The 12,313-nt window shown below is 37.2% G+C and overlaps 1 protein-coding gene across 1 annotated transcript in view; it reads right to left on the reverse strand.

Annotated features, from left to right (window-relative positions):
- acss3 (acyl-CoA synthetase short chain family member 3) overlaps positions 1-12,313 on the reverse strand; it is a 43,147-nt gene that overhangs the window by 1,718 nt on the left and 29,116 nt on the right. The window contains exons 10-12 of the mRNA XM_051890709.1: positions 5,607-5,702; positions 5,369-5,432; positions 2,227-2,308 (exon numbers count right to left, since the gene is read on the reverse strand). Of these exons, the coding sequence (XP_051746669.1) occupies positions 2,227-2,308; positions 5,369-5,432; positions 5,607-5,702 (242 nt within the window). The remainder of the gene's footprint in view (positions 1-2,226; positions 2,309-5,368; positions 5,433-5,606; positions 5,703-12,313) is intronic.

A 12,313-nucleotide genomic window follows, 5' to 3' on the forward strand; every position in this document is an offset into this window, starting at 1 on the left:
ATTATGTTACATTTTTCTACATATAGCACAATTGGCAAATATAAGGCAACTCATGAAGCCTTCAAATTCTATTTCAGTACGTTTTGTAATTATAATGCAATGTATGCTACATGCTTGTCTATTATCAGGCCAGTGTGTACTTCTGTCAGGTTCTTATATTCGGTACCAACAAAAACGTACACTTGTAAACTTGTAAATAAAATGCCTAATATACCACCTTCAAACATTACTTCTCCCAAACATTGTCAGTTCATTTCTCACCCAAAGCTAACATACTTCTCATGATATGCCATATGGGTCGCTTTTATGACACTTTTTAAGGCCTCAAAGTTTCGTTGCAACTAACTCCATAGAAAATAGCAGTACTTCATCCAAAATACATTCAATGATTAAAACGTCCTTCGCACTTTTCTGTTGTCGTTACAATCAGAGTGTGGATTGAATGCAGCCAGCAGCAGCTGAGATGCAATTATGCAAAAGCACATGCTGAGCGCCGTCCTGTGATGGGATTATGACTGTCCTGCCTGATTATTATCAAAAGAAACAGATATAGACATCCTAATCAAACTGCACTTAACGGTCTTGGCCCACGGGCCGTTCGCGGACCGTCTGATGGTTGACTGGAAGACGCTCGTCGGAATCACAAATCGGATTGCTAAAGTTGGGTACGCGGCTTTCGTATTATCAGCGCTTGTGAGGAAAAACTAATCGCTAGACTTGAACGTTCTCAGATCTTGATTGAAGTGAACTACATATTCTGTCTACGATGAAATTCACCATTTCATATTTTACACGGGTACAAATTCAAATCACAAAGGCACAAACTACACTTTTTATTTTGGTGTTTTCTGCCACAAAATGTTATTTCAATAGATTCTTCATTAATATTTTCTTATATCTTGGCCTTCACTTTTTGACTTTCTTTGTGCAACACTGCCTTGGGCAACCTTTTTCTGTTATGTTATGTGCACATTATGGACACACCTACACAAAACAACTAGTAGTCCTTGGAAACACTAACACACTTGCACGCAACCACAAGTTGAAGATAACCTTCGTTTATCTTCAGAACACAAATTCAGATATTTTGGATAAAATCTGATGGCTCAGTGAGGCCTGCATTGCCAGCAAGATCATTTCCTTTTCCAATGCCCAGAAAGGTACTAAAAACATACTTAAAACAGTTCATGTGACTACAGCGGTTCAACTTTATAATATTGAAGTGACGAGAATACTTTTTGTGCGCCACAAAAAAACAAAATAGCGACTTTACTCAACAATATCTAAGTGATGGGTGATTTCAAAACACTGCTTCATGAAGCTTCGAAGCTTTACGAATCTTTTGTTTTGAATCAGAGGTTCAGAGCACCAAAATCACGTGATTTCAGTAAACGAGGCTTTGTTACATCATAAGTGTTTCGAAATTTCAATAGTTCACATGCTTTTGGCACTTTGACACACGCTGCGAACCACTGATTCGTAACAAAAGATTCGTAAAGCATTGAAGCTTCATGAAGCAGTGTTTGGAAATCACCCATCACTAGATATTGTTGAATAAAGTCGCTTTTTTTTTTTTTTTTTTTTGGTGCGCAAAAAGTATTCTCGTCGCTTTATAATATTACGTTTAAACCGCTGTAGTCACACAAACTTGTCTTTAGTACCTTTCTCGACATTGAAAAAGGAACTGATCTTGCTGGATGCAGGCCTCTCTGAGCTGTCGGATTTCATAAAAAAATGTCTTACGGATGTGGAACGACACGAGGGTGAGTAATTGATGACAGAATTTTCATTTTTAGGTGAACTAACCCTTTAAGTAGTATGACTGGATGCTCGAGACATCCTGGAGATTGTTGCTTGACCTATGCCTATAAATATGACCCTTGTTTCTGAATACATTTCAGAATGCTTTGTAGCACATTTGCTCTGTGTCTGCTTGGTCATTCTACCGAGATATCTCCCGTGGCTACTGCCAGACATCACATGGGATGAGGTGCCTGTTTCTAACTGGGATTTGTTCTCTAACAGTGTTCCATTATTGGAGTGTGGTCTATCCAGATAAACCTGCCCCTAATCAGCATATAAAAACATAAACTGTCACTGGTTACTTTGCATGTCAATCCCTTCATGTCTGTCTGAGTGGGCAGTTTTTGGCCACAATAACTGGACCAGATACTTTATAACCATGTTTTGTTTCACACATGTGTGTGTATAGAGCTGAATACTTACAGGGAACTTGGTGAAGTACAGCTTCTTAAACAGCACCTGATTCTGCCAGAGACTCAGAGCCGCCCCGGGAGGCAGAGGAAGCCTGTCGAGAGAAGAAAAAGACACGTTTTCGGAACAAAACAAAAAAATATATATCAAGATGTGACCTTGCTCTTCTTTCAACCGTCAAAGAACAGGATGTTTTGGTAACGCTTTAGTATAGGGAACATGTATTCACTAACTACGACTTTTCCCTCAATAAACTCCTAATTTACTGCTTATTAATAGTTAGTAAGGTAGTTGTTAAGTTTAGGTATTGGGTAGGATTAAGAATGTAGAATAAGATCATGCAGAATAAGGCATTTATATGTTCTTATTAATTACTAATAAGCAGCTAATATTCTAGTAACATGCATGCTAATAAGCAACTAGTTAAAATACCCTAAAATAAAGTGTTACCGATGTTTTCAACCTTTCAGGGTCAGAGAATGCTTTAAAGTAGGAATATGAATGACAATATTCAGAGGAACACAAAATTGGAAGAAAAAAAAAAAGAATTGAAATTCAGAGGATTAACAGCAAACATACAGATTTTTTTAAGATTCTGTCATCATTTGCTCACTCTCATGTTGTTCCATACCTGTATGACATACGTTCTTCAGCGGAGCATAAAAGATGACATTTTGAGAAATGTTGCGGTGTTATTCAATACAATGCCGCAAAATAAAGTCGTAATTTCTTATAATAATTGACATTTTATATTATATAGAACATTTCACCATACATTTCATTTTTTACTAATTTCTCATTTTGATATAACCCTTGATGGCCATGTCACTCAAAATACTTCAAAAATAAGAGATAATAATCAGCCTGGGCCTCCTGAAAGTGTTTATGTATTGTCTCGTTTTATACGCCACAATTTCCTTTTAATCCGAGCGTGTATCTGACGGGCTTTCAAACACGCTCTTCATTAACATCAGATCTACCGAAGAACAGAAATGACAACAAAACAAACATCTCTGAGATTAGTTCCCTCTGCGGCGGGCGAGGACAGACGCGTCGCCAGGCTTAGACGTGTGCTGCGCTTGAAGAAAGCCTGAAAGAACACAGAAAATGCTCTTTTCTTTGCAGACGGTGTGAGACGAGATCCCATTAGTCATTCGGGCTTAATGTCCTCGTACAAAGACTGAGATTTTAAAGTCAGATCTGTGATGAAAAGATTCTCTTCTGCTTTGGATTTGTGTCAGTAAATATTTTATTGTGTTGGGAAGATGATGAGCAGATAGAAGTGGAAAGCACAGAAAAGAAGAGTTATTTTGTGAAGATCAAACAAAGAGGTTGTGCTATCATCTTTTGGACGCGGCAGGGTCTGGGCGGGTATCGGGGCAGACGCACCTGTCAAAATATGGCCGTCTACGAGAGGGGGAGAGTTCAACAGAAAGAGAACAGGGCAGTTTCCATACAATCATATCATTGTAAAAGATCCTTGTATTCATCTTTTATTATTATTAGGGCCCGAGCACCGATGGTGTGAGGACCCTATTGTAATGGCTCGGTCAATTCTTCTTCTTCTCCGAACTGAATCGCATTTTTTAGGACCTAAACACGCTCGGAAACTCATGAAACTTTGGACACGCGTCAGAAGTGGTGAAAATTTACGTCTGATATGGGTTTCAGAATTAGGTGTGGCAAAACGGCTTGATAGCGCTACCTACAAAATTTCAATTAAGCGCCCTTCGCGCTACGTTTCACGTACAGGTATGAAATTCGGTAGACACGTGTAACAGCCCAAACCCTACAAAAAAGTTCCTGGGTGCAAAATCAGCTTTTTTTCAGACGTATTTTAACAAACTCCTCCTAGAGCTTTAATCAGATCAATGTCATATTTGGTCAGTCTAATCTAAAGGCCTTTGTGACGTTAAATTGTGACAGTTTTCGCTGAAGGGCGTGTCCGTTCGATGTTTCAGTCAAAGCACCACCTGTTGGCAGCAGGAAGCGTGGCACGTCAAAATGACTTTACCGTATTTCTCCTGTATTTACTCACTTACATGCACGTCGCCCACTGTTCACTGTTTTCCTAAGGCCACCGAGTGGTGGTGAGCCCGGGTGCGAGGGCCCTTTCATCGCTGCTTATTACTGTGTATTTCATACAGTTCAATTAAAGAAAAAGCTCTTAAATCAGCACTGTTTAGTGTGGTCACACATCAACATTTGGACACATTTGACAGGTCTTTCTCATGATCTTAATAAAGACCTTTGGATTTAAATGCCAACTTTAAGAGGTGACATTTCATTATGTTTGTCCTTTTATTAGTCAACATCAAACAGCATTTATCACAACCCACTTTTACTGTCCATATGTAATGCGTTTCTGAGTAAAACAGGATCTACAAAAAATGTAGGATGGAACTTTGTTTAACTGAAACTGGTTGGATTGTGAAACATGGACTCTATATGACAGGTAAAAACAATGGCTTAGCGATTTCATTTTAAAGGCACAATATGGAAGATTTTTGGATTAAAAATATATTTTGTTGACTTGTGTACTTACATTATCCCAAAAGTTTCTTTGAGCTTACTGCAGTGTGCAACAAGTGTCTCGTAGTAGCCGCAGAGCGAACACAGAGTAGCATTATAACAACTTTCAACGCTCCAGCGGCCTCGTTCTGCTCCAACGGCTTTCAGCCACACCCCTCCATACTACAGTAATTTTAATAAATCTTTGATACATTAGCTCATCCATGAATATGATTTCTCCCCGAGTCTTTTTTCCACCGGCTGCAGACGTGAACACAACACCTCCCGTGATTCCCTTACATAGTGTGCCTTTAAAGGGGAGCAACTAGATACATTTTGATAAACTGATTAACTGCGAATTAAAACACCACAAATGGCTATTAGAAAAGTAAAAGTCCATTTTGATTTCACGTTCACGCTTTTGAGGATTAACAACTGTGATCCGGTTAATATATCTTGATACGCCATGACGTGTGTCGTGATTCAACGCCCAGCCCTGCGGCGTCATGGTAAGTGCATATTCTCCAAACGCGACATGCGGGTTTCAAATCTAGCCTGATCCTACAGCCATTCCCTTCTGTCCCCTTCATGCTGTCTCTATCAATAAAAATGAAAAAAAAATGAAAGGATTAAAATAACTCACTTTACCACAATATTTCCCAGAGTCCTTGGTTTCACCTGTTGCATATCATCATCAATCACTGTCACTATGAGACAAATATGAAGAAAGTGTTTTGGTCATTTATTGAATTATCTAGCTATTACAAGCTCAAAAGACATAATCGCTCATCAATCAACAAGAAAGAGTTAGTAATAAACAAATGACGAGCCTCACACGTGCCGCATGAAGCGTGCCAAAGTACAATGTAGAAGGATCTCACCGTTGTATCCGGGCACAGCTTTACCGGCCGTACCGGCAGGGGGAGTGAGAGAGCAGCCCAGGCCGACACAGGACGCGGTGATGGAGGAGCCGCTTTCTACAACAGAGAGAAATTATAGTGATGAGAGCTGCATAAGCAGGTCATTCAGAATGAGCTATTGATGTCACAAACATAAGCTCATTAACATATGACCGCTGATATTTGCATATCAATGACTTTTCGTCATTTGGTAACTTTGAAGGGGTCTTGTTATTCATTCCCCATGCAAAGAGGTTAACAAATCTGAAGAAAGGACATTAACCTATGATCTATAGTAATCTTAAAGGTACAGCGACATGTTTAATTCTAAAGGTCAGAGAGAGGGTAGAAAATGGTGATGCAAAACTTTCATGAAAAACTGTTCCCTGCGCTACCCGTCACCATTGGTCGGTGCTTGAAACGTTTAATCGGCCTTTGTCAGGTCGAAGAATGTCTGAAAAGTGACCAACTGCTGTTATGGATGTTACGTATAGAGTTGTAAGGGGATTGTTGTTCTGCCCAAGCTATGCTTTGTTTGTCTCTCTCTCTCTCTCGTTCTTTCTCTCTCTGCAGAACAAGTATTACCACCTGACTTCAATAATCAATGTCCTGTTGTGGTTGGATGATGTGAGAGGGGAGAGAGAGAGTATTTAAACTGCAGCTATCATCAGAGCAGTGTTGGTGTTGGCTCGATTGTATGCAACAGCTGAGGTCTCGTCTTCAACCCCAGACTTGATATTGTGTTAAAGCACATAGTTTGGTGACTCTGTGTATCTTTACCTCATTTGTGTCAAACTTATTGAAGTAGAGTTTCTTTTCTTTGTCTCGCTGATTAGTCTATGATTGAGACGTAAAAGGAAGAAGTGAGTGATAACTTGAGTTTGTTCATTGTATGTTTTGATTCAGCTATTATGTTTTAGTTTAAGGTTACTAGTTTAGTGATTCATTTATATCTTTTTGGGATTAGTAGGGTTATGTTAGTTAGGGAGGTAGCTTATTTTGCTGTATTTTGTTTTCTTCTCTTTATAGTATAGTTAGTTGGTTAATGAGGAGTTACTCTGGTTATGTTTGTTGTTTTGGCAATACCCCCTCCTGAAACTGATGCCCCTCTTTTTCTTTTGTTTGATTTTGTGAATAAAAAAAACTACTCTCTTTTGTGGAATATACTGTGGTTGTTGTGGGTTATTGTTGTGACGCACAAAAAGTATTTTCGTCGCTTCATAACGTTAAGGTTGAACCACTGTAGTCACGCTGACTATTTTAACGATGTTTTTACTGCTTTTCTGGACCTTGAAAGTGGTAATTTTGTTGCTTTCTATTGAGGATAAAAAAAACCTCTTCAATTTCATCAAAAATATCTTAATTTGTGTTCTGAAGATGAACGAAGGTCTTACGGGTGTGAAACGACATGAGGGTGAGTAATTAATGACAGAAATTTCATTTTTGGGTCAACCCTTTAATTTAGAAATGTTGTTTTGGAACTAACTGACTTAGTTCGACTAAAACTGACAAAAATAAAACTATATAGAAATATTACTTAAAGCTAATTCAAAATAACTCATAAAACAGTATATAATTAACACTAAAATAACACTGGAACAATTCATGCATGCAAATATTTCACTTTTTTTCTTTTCTTTGGAAATGATCAAAATTTCAACTTGATCTTCCTGTCAACACACTTTTCTCTGGTGACATATACCAGACTTCTCCAATCATTTTATACCTTTAAACTCCACCCCTATCTTACAATGGACCCTCTTCACATTTCTGGGGTTCTCAGAAGATGAAGTCATCATGACTGGGTAAACGTCTACAGTGGTGAACGGGAGACAATCGCAAATATAATTTTTGTATTCCCCTTTGCTTCAATAGCAAAATAAATAAATAAATACATAAAAAATAAATAAATAAATGACAGCATTTACACGAAAAATATAGACATTGATTACAGCAGTCAGAAGAAAGATGTCAAATTTGCCATCACTCCCCTAAACACCAAGTGTTAATTCATTTTTTTTTTTTTTTTTTTTTACTGCCAAACTAGGTAATTTAATTATTTATATAATAATTTTTAAAAATGAACATATTAAAAACTTTACTATATTTTCAATGTTGATTACTGTGAAAGGAAACGCGTCATCACGGTCTGTGAAAAGGGTTCATTCAACTGCAGGATCGCATTCAGATCTGCCGCCATCCAATCGACAACTGTTGAACTGAAACAAGTCCGCACCCAACTTTTTTTTTTTTTGGGATAATCAGTTTCCTTGGATGTACGTCACGTTACAGAATCTGTCACTACTTCCGTTACTTCATTCAGCATATTTATAGCTAGTTTCCTCAAATAACACATCCAGTTTAATGGCTCAGATGTTTTAAAGGCCCACTAAAGTGCCTTGGAATGCGCAGCATTATTCAATGTGTTGACGTAATTTCAACTGAAACAGGAAGACAGTGCGGGACATATCAAAAAGCTCGTTCCCTTTTTTAAAATAGCCAATAGCGTTTTGTTTATATCACAACTGGGCCAGAGCCGTTGAGCTTGGTAAAACCTCATTTTCCTTCTAATCTCTAACCGTTTCTCCTCCTAATCTCCTCCATGGGTCAAATGGGTCTGATAGGTTATGTGGTCTGTGCCGACTCGTGGATATGATCCGCTCTTTGCTATTGTATCTCTGGACCGGAGCAGACTGTGTGCGCTGCGGTTCGCGTGACACTTCGTTCGCCTCAATAGAAAGCATATTTACACTGTTTTAATCGTTCCCTACCCGCTTTATAGTGTACTATGTGCCATTCACTATGTAGAAAATAGTAAATGTGTGAACAAGTGACCGATTTCAGCCACAGCTTCAGCGTCTATTTATAATGTAGGGGTCGGGGCACTTAAGATTCTATAGAGCATTTGATTGGACAAAAGATCTGATGACAAGCTGAAGTGTGCAGTGATGTCATGAAAATCTGTAATCCATTTTAGCGGAAGTGAGAGACTAAGTTTTGAATGCTTATATCTCCTAAATGCAAATTGTGTCAATGTTTGGAACACACCAGCTTATTCATAACCTTACGGCTACATATTCATTTTAAAAGATAAAAAACTTACATTTTGATTTCAGGGGGACTGAAAGTGTGTTACTGCCACAGTAATGCAAGAACGCATATTAAGTATGTACTCTAAAACAGGGCAGCACTCTCACATTGCACTGACCCAGCGTACACATCTGCGTTTGTGTACTTGCATAAATTACACGTCTGACTTATAAATAAACATGATCAAAAAAGTTAAAAATATTTCACAATCACTAGACGACAGAGCAAAGCGTTCACAAATAGAACACAGACTTGTTCGTCATCTGTCTTGGAGCCAGATGCTACAGGAAAGCTGTGAGCAGCAGGGGAGAGAGAGAGAGATGAAGAGTGAGAGAAAGAGTAACTGGTAAAAAAAGAGAAAGGCGGAGAGTGAGGCACAAACTGTTGGCATCGCAGCGTGTGGCGCCACGAGTCTGTCTGGCACCGCTGACATGTGTGAGTAATGCAAAAAGCTCAAACACTTTTCACAGGTGACACACAGTGTGTACAAACACACACAGAGCAGGAAAGTCTGCTATTTCTGAAACTAGTATATAGGTCATTAACTCACACAATGTCGTTCTAAACTAATACGATTTTCTAGACATTTTGAAGAATGCACTCGTTGCTCTTTTCCATGCGATAATAATGCATAGGTACCGGAGATTTTAAGTGTCAAAACACATGCAAAATCACGCTAAAAATTAAGCTGCATCCAAATACATCTACTTCCCTACTTTTTTATGCAAAAAGCAGGTGAAAAACAGTAAAATGAGCAGTAAAGTCTAAATGCATAGGGTAACACTTTCTATAAAGACCATGCTTATAATGAATTATAGCCCCATTTATACTTATTTATACTATTTTATAAACATATTTGTAAAGACTCATTAAGACTGCATTATAAGAACAGTTTTAGTTACATTTATATTATTTTTTTAAATGACTTAAAAGTCATGTATTTTCGTTTTCAATGCACATGTTCACATTCAATTATACAATGATTTATAAATATTAATTGGTCAGTCGTATGGTTTCATGAATATATTTATAAAGATGCAACCTGCACTGCTATAATGTTATTATATTATAGTTACACTGACTTGAAGCAAATGTTAAGAAATCATGCACTGTAAACATGAATAGCTTGGCAAAACTCAAAGAAAAAAAAAGAAGAAGAGGTAATCAGTTACATCAAAATGTTTAAGTTAAGAAATTCAAAGTTTAAGTAAGCAGAACTGGCAGATTATTATTTTGTACTCATACATTTTAATTGCTCTTAACAATTTAACTTATACTTAACTTAAAATTATCATGTAATCGCCGCTGGATTTTTGTAACCGCGTGTACTTTGTATGCACATGTCACACATGTGCATTTAAAATTTTTTTCGCAGTAATTCTGACGTAGAACATGGAAGCGCTGCACTGCATTCACTACGTCAACAGCATAGGAGACTGACATAGAAGAGAAAAAGTTGTTGAATAAAGTTATTTTTGTTTTGTTTTTGCGCACAAAAAGTATTCTCGTCGTTTCAAAACATTAAGGTTGAACCACTGTAGTCACGTGGGCTATTTTAATGATGTCTTTACTACCTTTCTGGATTTCAAAATGTGCAATGACGTTGCTGCCTATGTGTGGTCCTCGGATTTCATCAAAAATATCTTGAGGGAGAGGGACTTGAGGTGGAGCAATTAATGACAGAAATTTATTTTTTGGGTGAACTAACCCTTTAATCAAAGAACAAAGGTAACAGAGAAAATTACTCACTGCTCTTGACTTAAGAACTTTTGCAGCTTTAATAAGGATTAATCTATATTTAATTTATAATTTATGCAGTGCAGACTATTTGATAACTTTATTCAATATATATTTCCTACCTGTTAGACTGGACCTAATATTTATGTGAGGATTGTTCTAAGTTCACTTGAATTAAAAGTTTTATTTTTTGAAGCCTAATAAATGTTAATAAATAAATAAATAAATAAATTGATAGCTGTAATGTTGAATGGCTATAATTAATGTTTAAATTTGGGGGGGAAAAAATCATTTTCATGGAGACATCAGTAGCTGTATTAGTATCAGTGATACTGGCCTTCATTCATAAAAAGATGCCATTAAACAAGTATTTAAAATATACTGTCTTTTTTAATGTTGTTTCTACATTAATTTGGAGATTAACTGTGAAATTATTACATTATTAAAAAATATATTAAAAAGTATAAATTATCATTTGTTTTATTCACTTTTTACATTATTATGAAACAGGAAGCACAAACTACGCAAAAGCGGCAGCCCCTCTGGTGCACTAAGCGTCCGAATTCACTCACTCATTTTTATGAGGGCTATATTAGTGGACTAATGAATTTTAGGGGGCGATTTCAGACACGGCCCATATTGGTGCATCCCCATAAAATCATACATGTGGTCCATAAGACCTGAGCACTATACCCCTAATCTTCCGAAGCCGTTCCATAGCTTTGTGTAACCAACATACATTTCTTATTACATTTTTTCTCTTCTTCCTTATAGGTACCATATAAAATACAACATGTTTAATTGTAAGGGTCAGAAATAGGATGGAACACTACAACTAATATGTTTTGGGTGCAAAAAACTTGAACATTTTAACATTAAATCAGTCAAGAGGAATGAGCAGGTGTGCTTAACCAAGTTTTGGTCGAAACCGCTTGGGGTTTGACACATCCTGAAGTTAATATCCTGCCATCACCAGTTATTGCCAGCTACCTGTCACCTCACGTAAAGTCGATTTAGCGGACTGATAAACTTCACCAGAGTCAAAACCCGACAGACTGTGCCAGGCTCCGCGCATACACAACGTCCAGCTCAAAAGACTGGTGCCGAAGCTCAGGGCCACGTTAAGGTCGTTTGTACAGCCAACAGCCATTGTCACATACTCCCAACTGGAAACATACCAGTTGCCCGGCAACAGCGGTGACATCAGCAGCCCTCATCACCAAAGCCCCCCACCTCTTCACAGCAGGAGTTGCGTCTTAAAATAGCACACAGATTATTATCAGGTCTCAAAAGCGGCAGCCTCACTTTCATTTTCTGTGCGCTGGATGAGCGCTGCCGCTGAGAATAATAATTAAACGACACATTTACATGTGTGTGTGCATGTGTGTTTGAGATTGCAAACACATGCTGTTTGATTTAAGCAATATAAACAAGGGGCTGTGCTATATTTTTAATATAGCCACTAAAAAGCACATTAACAGTGTTATTTTAGTATTATTTAAATACTATTATAGTATGTATTCATATTTTGAATTAATTAGCTGTTATTTTTATATTTTCATTCATTTTCATTTAAGTTTTAGTAATTTTGTTATGTGGTTTTGTCATCTAATAGTTATTTTTTTTATTTTATTTCTGCTTTATTTCAATTCAGAATTTTTAATAGCTTAAGTTTTTTGAGTATTTCTATTATTGGTCGATATTGGATTTTTCATCATTCATGGTCATTTCTCTTATTTTACATTTTCATTACCTCTGCCGTCATCTAACGCTAACTTAATCTTTAAAAACACTTGTACTTTAATAATGTTAAATGAAATCTTCACCCAATTTCAAAACAAATATCCATTTTTCGTACTGTA

The sequence above is a fragment of the Ctenopharyngodon idella genome, chromosome 4, assembly GCF_019924925.1.
Source record: "Ctenopharyngodon idella isolate HZGC_01 chromosome 4, HZGC01, whole genome shotgun sequence".
Classification (NCBI taxonomy): domain Eukaryota; kingdom Metazoa; phylum Chordata; class Actinopteri; order Cypriniformes; family Xenocyprididae; genus Ctenopharyngodon; species Ctenopharyngodon idella.